General features: G+C 54.4%; 2 protein-coding genes across 3 annotated transcripts in view; both read left to right on the top strand.

The window, feature by feature from the left end:
* The first annotated feature begins 1,916 nt into the window (after positions 1-1,916).
* LOC103189658 (unconventional myosin-X-like) lies at positions 1,917-5,834 on the top strand. Of its 2 annotated transcripts, none has more exons than XM_042336407.1 (6): positions 1,917-2,096; positions 2,750-2,886; positions 3,066-3,189; positions 3,444-3,911; positions 4,485-4,676; positions 5,464-5,834. In XM_042336407.1, exons 1-6 carry the CDS (start codon positions 1,989-1,991, stop codon positions 5,575-5,577), a joined length of 1,143 nt encoding a protein of 380 aa, XP_042192341.1. In that variant the 5' UTR covers positions 1,917-1,988; the 3' UTR covers positions 5,578-5,834. The 2 variants fall into 2 exon arrangements, with proteins under 2 accessions (XP_042192341.1, XP_042192340.1); XM_042336406.1 differs by having other exon boundaries at positions 1,917-2,168.
* Positions 5,835-8,672: 2,838 nt separating this feature from the next.
* The window catches only part of glb1l (galactosidase, beta 1-like), a gene marked incomplete in the record, with an annotated part of 7,805 nt that continues 4,278 nt past the window's right edge, over positions 8,673-12,199 (top strand). Inside the window, 6 exon segments of the mRNA XM_042336308.1 lie at positions 8,673-8,850; positions 9,845-10,014; positions 10,316-10,466; positions 10,722-10,782; positions 11,191-11,285; positions 11,902-12,082. Coding sequence (XP_042192242.1) covers positions 8,797-8,850; positions 9,845-10,014; positions 10,316-10,466; positions 10,722-10,782; positions 11,191-11,285; positions 11,902-12,082 — 712 coding nt within the window.

Here is a 12,199-nt window from a genome sequence, read left to right as displayed (position 1 = left end):
CAGACGGGGAGAGAGTGAGAGAGACTCATCTGAAAAGGAACGGCATCTCCGACAATACGCCTTTCTCTCTCTCTCTCTCTCTCTCTCTCCAGCGCTGCGTTGGGGCATCAGCCTGGACTGGGGTTGACCCGGGGCGGCAGGGGTGGGTGGGTGTGGGGTTGGGGGGGTGTTGGAGAGTGCGAGCGGCTGAGAAACGAGCTGACCGGGGGGGGGGAGTGGCGCGTCTGCGAGACGTCAGCTCTGTCTGTGTAACAAGTCAGGTTGTGTTGCTGTTCGGTTTCTCACCCTCAGGCGAGAGCTCTCTGAAGGCCGGCATTCATCTAAGGCAAATGTGATCCGAGGGTTTAATGGCTGCAGTGTTTAAAGGTTACAGAGGCCGGGCTGGGAGGGGGGTGGTGGGGGTGGGGTGGGGGGGGGTCTGTGAGCTCAGCTGTGCAGTAACAAGACCGTTTGGCTTCGGAAGGACCTTCTGCTTTGTGACGCCCTGAATTCCGAGTCCTGTAGTGTAGTGGTCACAGCACTCGCCTCGCGAGGCAGTCAGACTCAGAGGCCACCAGGCACACAGCAGTGACCCCCCCCACCACCGCACCCCCCCCCCCCACCCACACCCCCGCACACAAACACAAACACACACAGTCCTGGACTGACTGACCAAATTATTAGCATTTTTTAAAAATGTATTTTTTTTATGGTGGGAGCTCAGCGCGGATAATCATTGCTGCCCTATTATCCGCTGGGGGTCAGCTGGGGGGAGGGGGTGGGGGGTGGGGGTTTGTGTGGGGGGTTAGGGTGGGGGGGGGAGTTGGGGGAAAGGTAGAGATAGTAATACAGAGATTGAGAGAGACCAGTAATGGATGGTAATTGAGGCTGTAATTCAGTAATCTGAGCAAAGTGGATGTTTATTGACTTTCTTTCTTCCGAGCCGTCCCCAAATCTGGCAGGTGGCGAATCGGGAAACTTGATCCATCCATTCCCCCCCTCCCACCACCCCCGGCCCCCACCCCCCACTCCCCAGGGATCCCCAGGCTCCTCGCTTTACTAGATCTGTCATTCTATCAGGAGGCCTATCCTCGGGCCTCCATCAAAGCCACACAGCCGTCACCGTGGAAACCGCGGGTCAAAGATGTGCTCACAACACATGAACATTGATGCTTTTCTTATCATTCTCTCTCTCTCTCCTTCTCTCTATCTCTCGCTCGCTCTCTACCTCCATCTCTCATTCTGTCTCTACCTCTCGTTCTATATATAACAATGTCACTTTCTCTCCATCTCTCTTTCTACCTCCATCTCGCCATCTCTCGCTTGCTCTCTACTACTATATCTCACTCTCTACACAGCCATCCAAACAGATCAGCAATAATAATAATCCCTGCATTTGATACGGCGCCTTATCATGTCGTTGAGACGTCTCAAAGCGCTTCACAGGATATAATGTAAAGCGGAATGCAGTAGCCAATTGCGCACAGCAGTGTCTCCCAAACAGCCGTGGATTGAGTGATTATTACCCCCGGAAAGCCATCTGCCATTCAATTAACAACCGGGTTCCTACTTACTGCTGATAAACAGATGTGTGTGAGGGGCTGTGTGTGTATACGTATGTGTGTGTGTGTGTATGTGAGGGTGAGTGTGTGTTGGTGTATGTGAGGGTGAGTGTGTGTGTGTGTGTGTATGTGAGGGTGAGTGTGTGTGTGTATGAGTGCGTGTGTGAGTGTGTGTGAGGGTGTGTATAAGTGTGTGTGTGTGTATGTGAGGGTGAGTGTGAGGGTGAGTGAGTGTGTGTATGTGAGGGTGTGTGTGTGTGTGTGGGTGAGTGAGTGTGTGTGAGGGTGAGTGAGTGAGTGTGTGTGTGAGGGTGAGTGTGTGTGTGTGTATGTGAGGGTGTGTGTGTGTGTATGTGAGTGTGTGTGTGAGGGTGAGTGTGTGTGTGTGTGTGTTCCACCCTCTCCTCCTCTCCTGGCAGGATCAGGGAGCAGTATCCCGGGACGGAGATGGAGAAGTTTGCCAGCTTTATCGGCGAGTCCCTGAAGAAGACCAAACAGCGGGAGTTTGTGCCGTCCCAAGAGGAGATCCTGGCGCTGGTCACGCGGCAGGAGATGGTAACCACAGTTTACTGTCATGGCGGCGGCTCCTGTAAAATCACCATCAACTCCCACACCACAGCCGGGGAGGTGAGAGCGCAGCCCGTCTGGGCGTGGAGTCCTGTAGCTCAGTGGTTAGAGCACTCGCCTCGCAAGCGAGAGGACCCGGGTTCGATTCCCAGGCGGGTCAGTCAGGGCGAAACCTTAGCCAAGTTTCCCTACTCCACACACACACACACACACACATATACACACACACACACACACATACACACACACACGCACACACGCACACGCACACACGCGCGCATCTCTGTTTACCAGCAGTAACTAGGAACCTGGTTGTGAGTGGATTGACGGATCGCTTTTCCGGGGGTAATAATCCCTTCATTAAAATAATAATTTGGTCCCTCAATCCCCGGCTGTTTGTGGGGACACCGCTGTGCGCCATCGGCTGCCGCGTTTTGCCCAAAAAATATACAGTCAATTCACTTTACAGTGTAACCTGTGAAGCGCTTTGAGATGTCTCGAAGACGTGATGAAGCGCTGTGTCAAGTGCAAGAATTATTATTATATTATTCCCTGTGCCCCCCCTGTGCCCTCCCTGTGCCCTCCCTGTGCCCCCCCCGTGCCCTCCCTGTGCCCATGCTGATGCCCTCGCCCTCTGGCAGGTGGTGGAGAAGCTGATCCGGGGACTGGCCATGGAGAACAGCCGTAACATGTTTGCTCTGTTTGAGCACAGCCTGACTGTGCACAGAGCCATAGAGAGCCGGGTCATCGTGGCTGACATCCTGGCCAAGTTCGAGAGGTAACGATTGCTGTGAGTGTGTGTGTGAGTGTGGGGGGGAGGGGGGGGGAGGGGGGGGTGGGGGCTGTGTGTATGTGTGTGGGTGGGGACTGTGTGTGTGTGGGTGGGGGCTGTGTGCGGGGTGGGCTGTGTGGGGGGTACTGGCTGAGCGAGGGAGTGATGGGGGTGTTTGCCCGCAGGCTGGTGGGGAGCGAGGAGGAGGAGGAGGATGGACAGTGGCAGCTTTACTTCAAACTTTACTGTTTTCTGGATGTGGAGAATGTGGCCAAAGATGGCGTGGAATTCGCTTTCATGTTCGAGCAGGTACAGCAACAACAACAGCAGCGACAACAGTGACAACAACAACAGCGACAATAGGTCCTGGCAATGTATACAGCACCTTACACCCAGGCAGTATCTCACACCCACCGCCTCAATCCTGCCGGCTACACTGAGGGCCCCAACCACACACACACACACACTAAGCCACACACACACCCACACACACACTGTAAGTGAGTGTGAGTGAGTGCAATTGAGTGCAAGGGTGTGTAAGTGTGCGTTGTGTCTGTCCGCAGGCCCACGAGAGCCTGCTGAGTGGGCACTTCCCGGCCCCCGAGGACACGTTACAGCTGTTGGCCGCCCTGCGTCTGCAGTACCTTCACGGGGGGTACGTGAAGGGCGGGGTGACGCTGGCCGAGGTCTATCCCATCGGCAAACTGAGAGCCAGGATCTCCCACTCCACCAAGACCAACGCCCAGACCCTGGAGCGCCGCAGGACCAGCTTCCTGGAGGGCACCCTGCGGCGGAGTCTCCGCACCGGCTGTGGCAGGAAACAGCGACTGGAGGAGGAGCAGATGCTGGCCATGTGGCTGAAGGAGGAGATGTCGGCCACACGCATTAGCATCTCGGACAAGTGGCAGCGACTCAGCCAACACCAGGCCCTCGGCCAACACCAGGCCCTCAGCCAACACCAGGCCCTGCTCCGCTACATGGCCATTGTCATGGACTGGCCTGGCTACGGCTCCACTCTCTTCGACATCGAGGTAATGTGCGTGATCACACCTGGCGAGACACCCCCCCCCCCACACACCCTCACACACACATACACACACACACACACCCTCACACGCACCCTCACACACCCTCACACACACCCTCACAAACACCCTGACACAACCCCTCACACACCATCTCACACACAGTCCCTCACATACACACACCCTCACACACACACCCTCACACACACACACCCTCACACAACCCCTCACACACCCTCACATACACACACACCCTCCCTCATATCCCCTGATACCCCCACCCGCACCTGGCACCCCTCACACCCCCTCACCTCCTGTTTCCCCCCCCCCTCAGCCCTCACACCACTGCCACAACAGGCTCCGTGCCCCCCTCAACTCCCCGCTTTCACACCCTCACCAGCCTCCGGTGTCTGATGAGTAATTGATGCTGTTTGATTTGGTTTTAGTGAAATAACTGCTTCGTGGGGAAGCGAATAGGTGGGTGAGTCGGTTAGTGGGGTAACCAGTAATGGGCTGAGTTAGTGATGGGAGTAACCGGTAGCCGTGTGAGTGAGTGACTGACACTGTGTTTGGCCGCAGTGTAAGGAGGGTGGATTCCCCCACGAGCTGTGGCTGGGGGTGAGCGCGGAGAACGTGTCCGTGTACAAGCGCGGAGAGGCCCGGCCCCTGGAGACCTTCCCCTACGAGCATATTGTCTTCTTCGGAGCCCCCCTCCCCAATACCTACAAGCTGACCGTGGACGAGAGGGAGATGTTCTTCGAGACGCCTCAGGTGAGAGAGTGACTCCCATCACACGGGGAAAGCGTATCGGATTAACAGCTAATTAATAATAATAATAATAATAATAATAATAATCCTCGCGTTTGATGCAGCGCCTTATCACATTGTTGAGACGTCTCAAAGCGCTTCACAGGATATACCGTAAAGTGTAGTGACTGTGCATTTTGTGTGCGAAATGTGGCAGCCAATTGAGGTGATTAATTTGAGGTGTTTAAAACTATAAAGGGATTGGATTGGGACGATACCGAGAAACTATTTCCTCTGGTGGGGGGAGTGTGTGGGGGGGATTGGAATCCAGAACAGAGGGGGGCATCATCTGAAAATCAGAGCCAGGACATTTAGGAGTGAAATCGGGGGCAGTTTTTCACAGACACAAAGACGATGGGAATCTGGAACTCTCTCCCTCCCCCAAAAAGGCTGTGATTGTTGGATCCTTTCACATTGTCCAGACTGAGGAGGAGAGATGTTTGTTAGGTCAGGAGATCAAGGGATATGGGGTAAAGATGGGTAATTGGGGTTGAGGTACAGATCAGTCATGATGTAATAGAATGGCAGAACAGGCTTGAGGGGCTGAATGGCCTCCTGTTCCTATGTAACAGTGCAGAGATGAAACGTCACCATTATGAAACGGCCTCAACTCTGTGATGGGAGGAAGGAGGGTTGGGAAGGGGATGGAAGAAGGAGATGCGGGGAGTGACAGAGTGGGGGTGGGGGGTGGGGGTGGTATACGTGTGGAGGTTTAACGTTCTCCCACCCTGGGGTCTCTGTCTGGCTGCAGGTGGGTGAGATCACCAAGGTAATGAAGGCCTACATCAACATGATCGTGAAGAAGAGATGCAGCATGAGAACAAGCCTGACTCAGGACTCACCATTCAGCTCCTGGAGCAGATAAACAGAGACCCAGCGCGCTCTCTCCCTCCCTCTGCCTCTCCTCAACCCCCAACCCAAACCTCAACCACACCCCCCACCCAACCTGAACCCAATCCCACTTGGATCCTCATCACTCACTTCCGAAGGACCCCACACGGTTTGGTTCCTGATGTGGATGGAACCTGAGATCGAAGACAACACAGAGCGGACTTTGGACTTTTGTCTTCCGGGATTCTTCATGGATTCCACAACAACTGAGGGGGAGGGGGGAAGGAAGTGGGGGAGAGGGGAAGAAGTGGGGAGAGGGGCAGGGGGGGGAACTGATTATAATATCAGGCAACACCTTGGAACTATTTGAGGGGAGAGAGAGAGAGAGACTTCTCTGGAGTTTGCCACTAATTGATGTATTTTTTAATGAGTATTATATCTGACGGGGTGGGTGGGTGGGGGGTGGGATTTCTGTGCTGGTCACACCTCCCTCCCCCCCCCACCACCACCACCCCCGGAATTCCCAAATCTGCTCCTTGGTGCTGAAGTATGTATTATTGCCTAATTTATGCAAATGCCTTAAAGGCCTCACATTCCCGAGGTGCGGAAACAGGTGACTCCTCTTTGTGAGATATGGAAAGAGAGAGAGAGAGAGAGTGAGAGGGAGAACCAGAGACGGAAAGAGAGACAGAGAGGTCGAGGGAGTATAACACTGTTGACAGTGAGAGAGTAGGGACTGGAGAGAGAGAGAGAGAGAGAGGAAGAGTACTGTGCCTCCACAAGCCTTGCTAGCAAGGAAAAGGGATAGAGAGAACTAGAGAGAGACACAAAGAATAATAATAATAATAGTCCGTGCATACGATATCTTATCATGTCGTTGAGACGTCTCAAAGCGCTTCACAGGATATAGTGTAAAGTGTAGTGACTGTATTTCGTGGGCGAAACGCTGCAGCCAATTGTGTCCCACAAACAGTCGCGGATTGAGTGACCAAATTTTTTTTGGGTGGGGGATTGGTGGGGGAGGGATTATTACCCCCCCACCCCACCCGGAAAGTGATCTGCCAATCGACTAACAGCCAGGTTCCTACTAACTGCAAACAGAGGCGTGGGGAGTAAGGAAACTTCCCGAAGGTTTCGCCCCGGTCGGGAAACAAAAAACAGAGAGAGAGAGAGAGAGAGAGATGCGTACAGATGAACATAGGGAGAAATAGACAGAGAGAGAGGGTGAGGGTGAGGGGGGGGGGATTGAGAGAGGTTATGTCTGTCAGACATAGGGTTGGGTTGCCTCACGAGGTCTCTGTTATTCGGGTTTCCCAATCGCTCTCTCGGGCACAGCTACCGCAGGCGGTAGGTATCACAGGACCAGAATATATTGATTTTGGTCAGAGTCAGAGTTGGGGTCTGTCTGATTTGGGTGGGTGGTGGTGGGGGGGGAGCCTCGGGGGTCAGGGGGGAAGATACAGACTGAACTGGGGTATTTAATATCCTCGCTGGGAGCCGCGCTCAACAGGGCCAGTTTCCAGGGGGCAACGGGTGGGGGGGGTGGGGGGGGGACTCCTTATTTTTGTTTACAACCTCAGCTTCCAATTTCCAAATACAGGAGTGTCAATTACCAGCCGTCTCCGCCTCTCGTCTTGTTTCGCACTCACTCACTCTCTCCCTCACTCATTCCCTCTCTCCCTCGCTCATTCCCTCACTCACTCACTCACTGCCTCACTCACTCACTCAAACGTGTGGCTCATTGTGTTACATTTGCGTGTTGGTTCTTTGCATGAGTGTGAGTCTACCAGGAACAAGTGCGGTGAACTAAAGGCTTAGAGACCCGAGTAAAGCTTCCTCTACACTGTGCCCACACTCCCGGGTCAGGGATAGGGACAGTGCAGAGGGAGTAACTCTCCCTCTACACTGACCATAGTATTGAGACAATGAGGCAGTCAGGAGGTCAGGTTAGAGCTGAGGCCTGGTGTTTGCACATTGTGGGGGTGGGATTAGTGTCTGTATAAACACCCACTGTCCAGCGAGGACCCCACAAGCTGTGTCTGAGCAGAGAATGTTCCACACTGTGGGCATTGTGCTGTGTGTGAGGCCCAGTCAGACGCCCAGTTACCTTTCCCTGCTCAATCCGGAATATCTTTCTATCCTTCGCTGTGATCCCGGATCCCGGCTTCCTGTTCTGGTGGGATTCCCAGGGCCTCTGTCAGCAGCTCATTCCAGCCCAGCATTCCCAACCTCACACCTCAATATTCCCAACCTCACACCTCAATATTCCCAACCTCACACCTCAATATTCCCAACCTCACACCTCAATATTCCCAACCTCACACCTCGATATTCCCAACCTCACACCTCAATAATAATAATCCTCGCATTTGATATAATGGCTTATCACGTCTTCGAGACGTCTCAAAGCGCTTCACAGGATACACTGCAAAGTGGAGTGACCGCAGAGTCCCACAAACAGTCGTGGATTGAGTTACCAAATTATTATTACTGTTTTGGGGAGGGATTAGTTTCCCCAGAAAAGTGATCCGACAATCGACTAACAACCGGGTTCCTACGCACTGCTGGTAAACAGGTGTGTGGAGTGAGGAGACTTGCCTATGGTTTGGGCCGCCCGGGAGTTGAACCGCTTGAGAGGCGAGACCTAAAACCACTAATGTTTCCCTGGCCTCGTTTCTCACCATCCTCTAACCACAAACCTCTCGTCTTCACCCACTCCCTCTCTACCCCCTCCCTCTCTACCCCCTCCCCGCAACCCATCCCAGACACACAATCCCCCCCCCACCCCACCATTGACAGACACCGCGGACCTGGTGCCTTTAAGCATCTGGATTCCATTCTGGAACTAGTTCCAGTTCATATATAATCTGCCCCAACTGCCCCCCTCCCCAGGGATCTCTGATCTCCCAGTGACCTGTTTTCCCCCTTTCCTTCACCTCTCCTCCCCTCTCCTCCCCTCTCCTCCCTTCTTCTCTCCTTTCCCACCTTAGAGTCCGGGAGGAAAGCAAACGAACACAGTGAAAATGCCCAATGTCTAAGGATTGTGGTTCAGGGTGTTCATTTAATGAGTTAATTTTCTCGGGGAGGGAGTGAGGAAAGGGTAACGTGATGTGGACAGGACGTGGGTTGGAGCCAGTAAAGACTCGCCTGTGTACACGGATTGGGCTGCCACTGATGTTGGGGGCTCTCTCTCTCGCTCTGTTTCTAGCTCTTTCTCTGAGTCTCTCTCCCTCTCTCTCGGTGATAACTGACCATGGCTTCGCTGTCTCTGATCTGGCCCCTGATTTTATTCCTACTCCAAGTGGCGGTGAGTTTATTTTTGCTCTTAATCAGATGTGCTTTACTTGTCAGTTTGTTAGACTTTGTCAGCTGTTTAATGGGGATGTGTCCCTATCACAGCCCCGGGTACTCTCCGACCTACTTACCCCCCAATCCGCCATCATCAGTAGCCGTGCCTTCAGCCACTGCGCCTCGAGACTCCGGAACTCTCTCCCTCAATCCCTCGGTCTTGCCCCCTCCCTCTCTCCCTCCCCACTTTCAAATCCCACCTAAAGACCTTCCTTTCTGATCGTGCTTCTGGTCACCCCCACCCCCCACACCCTCTCCCCCTTGGCTCGGGGTCAGACTCCATCACTGTCAAGCACTCCGGGTCACGACCCCGCCTTGTGTAAATCCAAGTTGTTGTTGTTGTTGTAATGGGGGCGAGTCATTATCACAGCTGTTTAATGGGGACCTGGTGATCTCACAGTCCTGGGTAATGGGGACGTTGGCACTTCATATCTTCTGATCAGTGCAGGCATGTTAACTTCCACAGATCTTGTGACTCTATTACATCAGGAAACTGCACATTACAGCTCAAACAGCATGTGTTCTGGAGTTCTCTAACCCTGACCTGGGAGTGTGGACGCACAGTGTAGAGGAGCTTTACAGTATCTCTAACCCTGACCTGGGAGTGTGGACGCACAGTGTAGAGGAGCGTTACTGTGTCTCTAACCCTGACCTGGGAGTGTGGACACACAGTGTAGAGGGAGCTTTACTGTGTCTCTAACCCTGACCTGGGAGTGTGGACACAGTGTAGAGGAGCTTTACTGTGTCTCTAACCCTGACCTGGGAGTGTGGACACACAGTGTAGAGGAGCTTTACTGTGTCTCTAACCCTGACCTGGGAGTGTGGACACACAGTGTAGAGGGAGCGTTACTGTGTCTCTAACCCTGACCTGGGAGTGTGGACACACAGTGTAGAGGAGCTTTACTGTGTCGCTAACCTGAGCTGTCAGATCGCCTGTGCTATTGTCCTCTCAGAGTGGGGATGGCCGCTCATTCACGGTTGACAAGCAGAGGGACTGTTTCTGTAAGGACGGAGCGTGTTTCCAGTACATCGCGGGCAGCATCCACTATTTCCGTGTGCCTCGCATGTACTGGCGTGACCGGCTCAGGAAGATGTACATGGCCGGGCTCAACGCCATCCAGATGTGAGTGACCCAACGTCAATGTCACTTCATCAGCCGTTGTCTGACCCTCAACATACACACACACACACACCACCACCCCGACCCCTGACACAGTCACTCCCCCTCTCACTCTCACGCTCTCTCTCACTCCCTCTCTTTCACTCACACCCTCACACTCTTTCTCTCCCTCATTCTCTCTCTCTCTCTCTCTCTCTCTCTCTGTCTCTGTCTCTCACTCTCTGTCTCTCTCGCAGTCTCACTCCCTTTCCCTTCATCTCTCCCTCTTTCCCTCACACTCTTCTCTCTCTTTCTCTCTTGGCAGTTACGTGCCCTGGAATTACCACGAGCCCAGCCCCGGTCACTACGACTTCACTGGGCCCCGTGACTTGGAGGCGTTTATCAGACTGGCCCAGGGGCTGGGGCTGCTCGTCATCCTGCGCCCAGGACCCTACATCTGTGCCGAGTGGGACATGGTGAGGGGGATGTGGGGGGGGGTGATGGGGGAAGTTGGGTGACTGTGGGGGGTGACTAGGGGAAGGAAGGGATGGTGGGGGGAGAGGGGAGTGACGGGGGGAAGATGGTGTGTGACTGTGGGTGGGGTAGGGGGGTGACTGCAGGTGCTGACCCACTGGGTGTGGGCATGGATTGGCGAGGGTGGGGGTGTTGCTGGGTGTGGGGGGTGGGGGTCAGGGGCGGTTGCTGTTAGTAATGTGAGATGTTTGTCACAGGGTGGTCTCCCAGCCTGGCTCCTGCAGAAACCCTCCATTCTCCTGCGATCGTCTGACCTACGTACGTACACTCACTCACTGACTCACCCGCCCACCCACCCACCTGTGCTCAATTGGCCGCTGCGTTTCGCCAACAAAATACACAGTCACTACAATTTACAGTGTATCCTGTGAAGCGCTTTGAGGCGTCTCAATGACGTGATCGGGCGCTGCATCAAATGCCAGGATTATTATCGTTATTATTATAATATCGGCCCATCTTCAGGTCACGCTTGAAGACCTTCCTCTTGCTTACAGTCACCTCCCCCTCCCCACCCCTCCCCATCCCCTCCCCTCCCCCAGCCCTCCCCTCCCCTCCCCATCCCCTCCTCCAGCCCTCCCCTCCCCTCCGCCACTGTCAAATGGTCTGGGCCACTGCCCTGTGTGAGGGGCAAAGTGTAAGTGCAAGTTGTTGTTGTCTCCCTGACAGATTACCTGACCGCTGTCCGCAGGTGGTTCTCGGTGCTGCTTCCGAAGATGAGAGAGTTACTGTACGAGAATGGAGGACCGATCATCAGTGTACAGGTGACGTGGAGGTAGTGTGGCTCAGGTACTGGCGATGGCGGGTTACAGCCCCCCCGCGCCCCCTCACTACCCCCAACCCCTCCACACCCTCCCAGCCACTCCTGGCCAGCGAGCGAGAGACTGGGCTGCTCACTGGAGATCCCTGACACCGCACCGGGCAGGCACATAGGAACCGAAGGAGGCCATTCAGCCCCTCAAGCCTGTTCCGCCATTCTATCAGATCACGGCTGATCTGTACCTCAACTCCAATTACCCGCCTTTGCCCCATATGCCTTGATCCCCCGACTTGACAAACCTCTATCACCCCAGTCTGGACAATGTGACTGGATCCAGCCATAGTCAACAGTCTTTTGGAAAGGGAGAGAGAGAGAGAGATTCCCATTGGCCTTTCAACAACAAATTGCATTTACACAGCGCCTTTCACGTCGGGAGGACGTCTCAAGGCGCTGCACAGTCAGGGATTTGGACCCGAGCTGAGGGCTGGGATTAGGAGGCGGGGAGGGTGGGGTCATCTGTCTTGTTTATCTCCCTTCGGGACCGTGTGAGTGAGAGAGCGATGTGAGACCGTTTTGATCTGAACAGATGTCCTCTCTCTCTCTCTCTCGTGGCTGTGCAGGTGGAGAACGAGTACGGCAGTTATTCTGTGTGTGACTATAATTACCTCCGCCAACTCCACACCATCCTGCGCCATTTCCTGGGCAACTCGGTGGTCCTGTTCACCACGGACGGTAACCGGGTCAACGAGCTGAACTGCGGGACTCTGCAGGGCATCTACGCCACCGTGGACTTCGGGACAAGTAGGGTCATCAGGGATCGAGCCCCAGCACAGACAGGACGGGGAGAGAGAGAGCAGGGAATGGGGTTAGAGGAGAGAGCTCCAGTGGGGGAGCGAGCCCCAGCACAGACACGATGGG

This window comes from Callorhinchus milii, unplaced genomic scaffold (genome assembly GCF_018977255.1).
Source record: "Callorhinchus milii isolate IMCB2004 unplaced genomic scaffold, IMCB_Cmil_1.0 Scaffold6, whole genome shotgun sequence".
Taxonomy (NCBI): Eukaryota; Metazoa; Chordata; class Chondrichthyes; order Chimaeriformes; family Callorhinchidae; genus Callorhinchus; species Callorhinchus milii.
This window is presented reverse-complemented; position numbering and strand designations above follow the sequence as displayed.

What these genes read in the sequence shown, in the direction of transcription:
- LOC103189658 (XM_042336406.1), top strand. Translation starts at nt 1,989, where the DNA reads ATGGAGAAGTTTGCCAGCTTTATCGGCGAGTCCCTGAAGAAGACCAAA. An exon ending in CCACTCTCTTCGACATCGAG is followed by an intron (nt 3,912 to 4,484) that starts GTAATGTGCGTG and finishes GTTTGGCCGCAG; the next exon opens with TGTAAGGAGGGTGGATTCCC. An exon ending in TGTTCTTCGAGACGCCTCAG is followed by an intron (nt 4,677 to 5,463) that starts GTGAGAGAGTGA and finishes GTCTGGCTGCAG; the next exon opens with GTGGGTGAGATCACCAAGGT.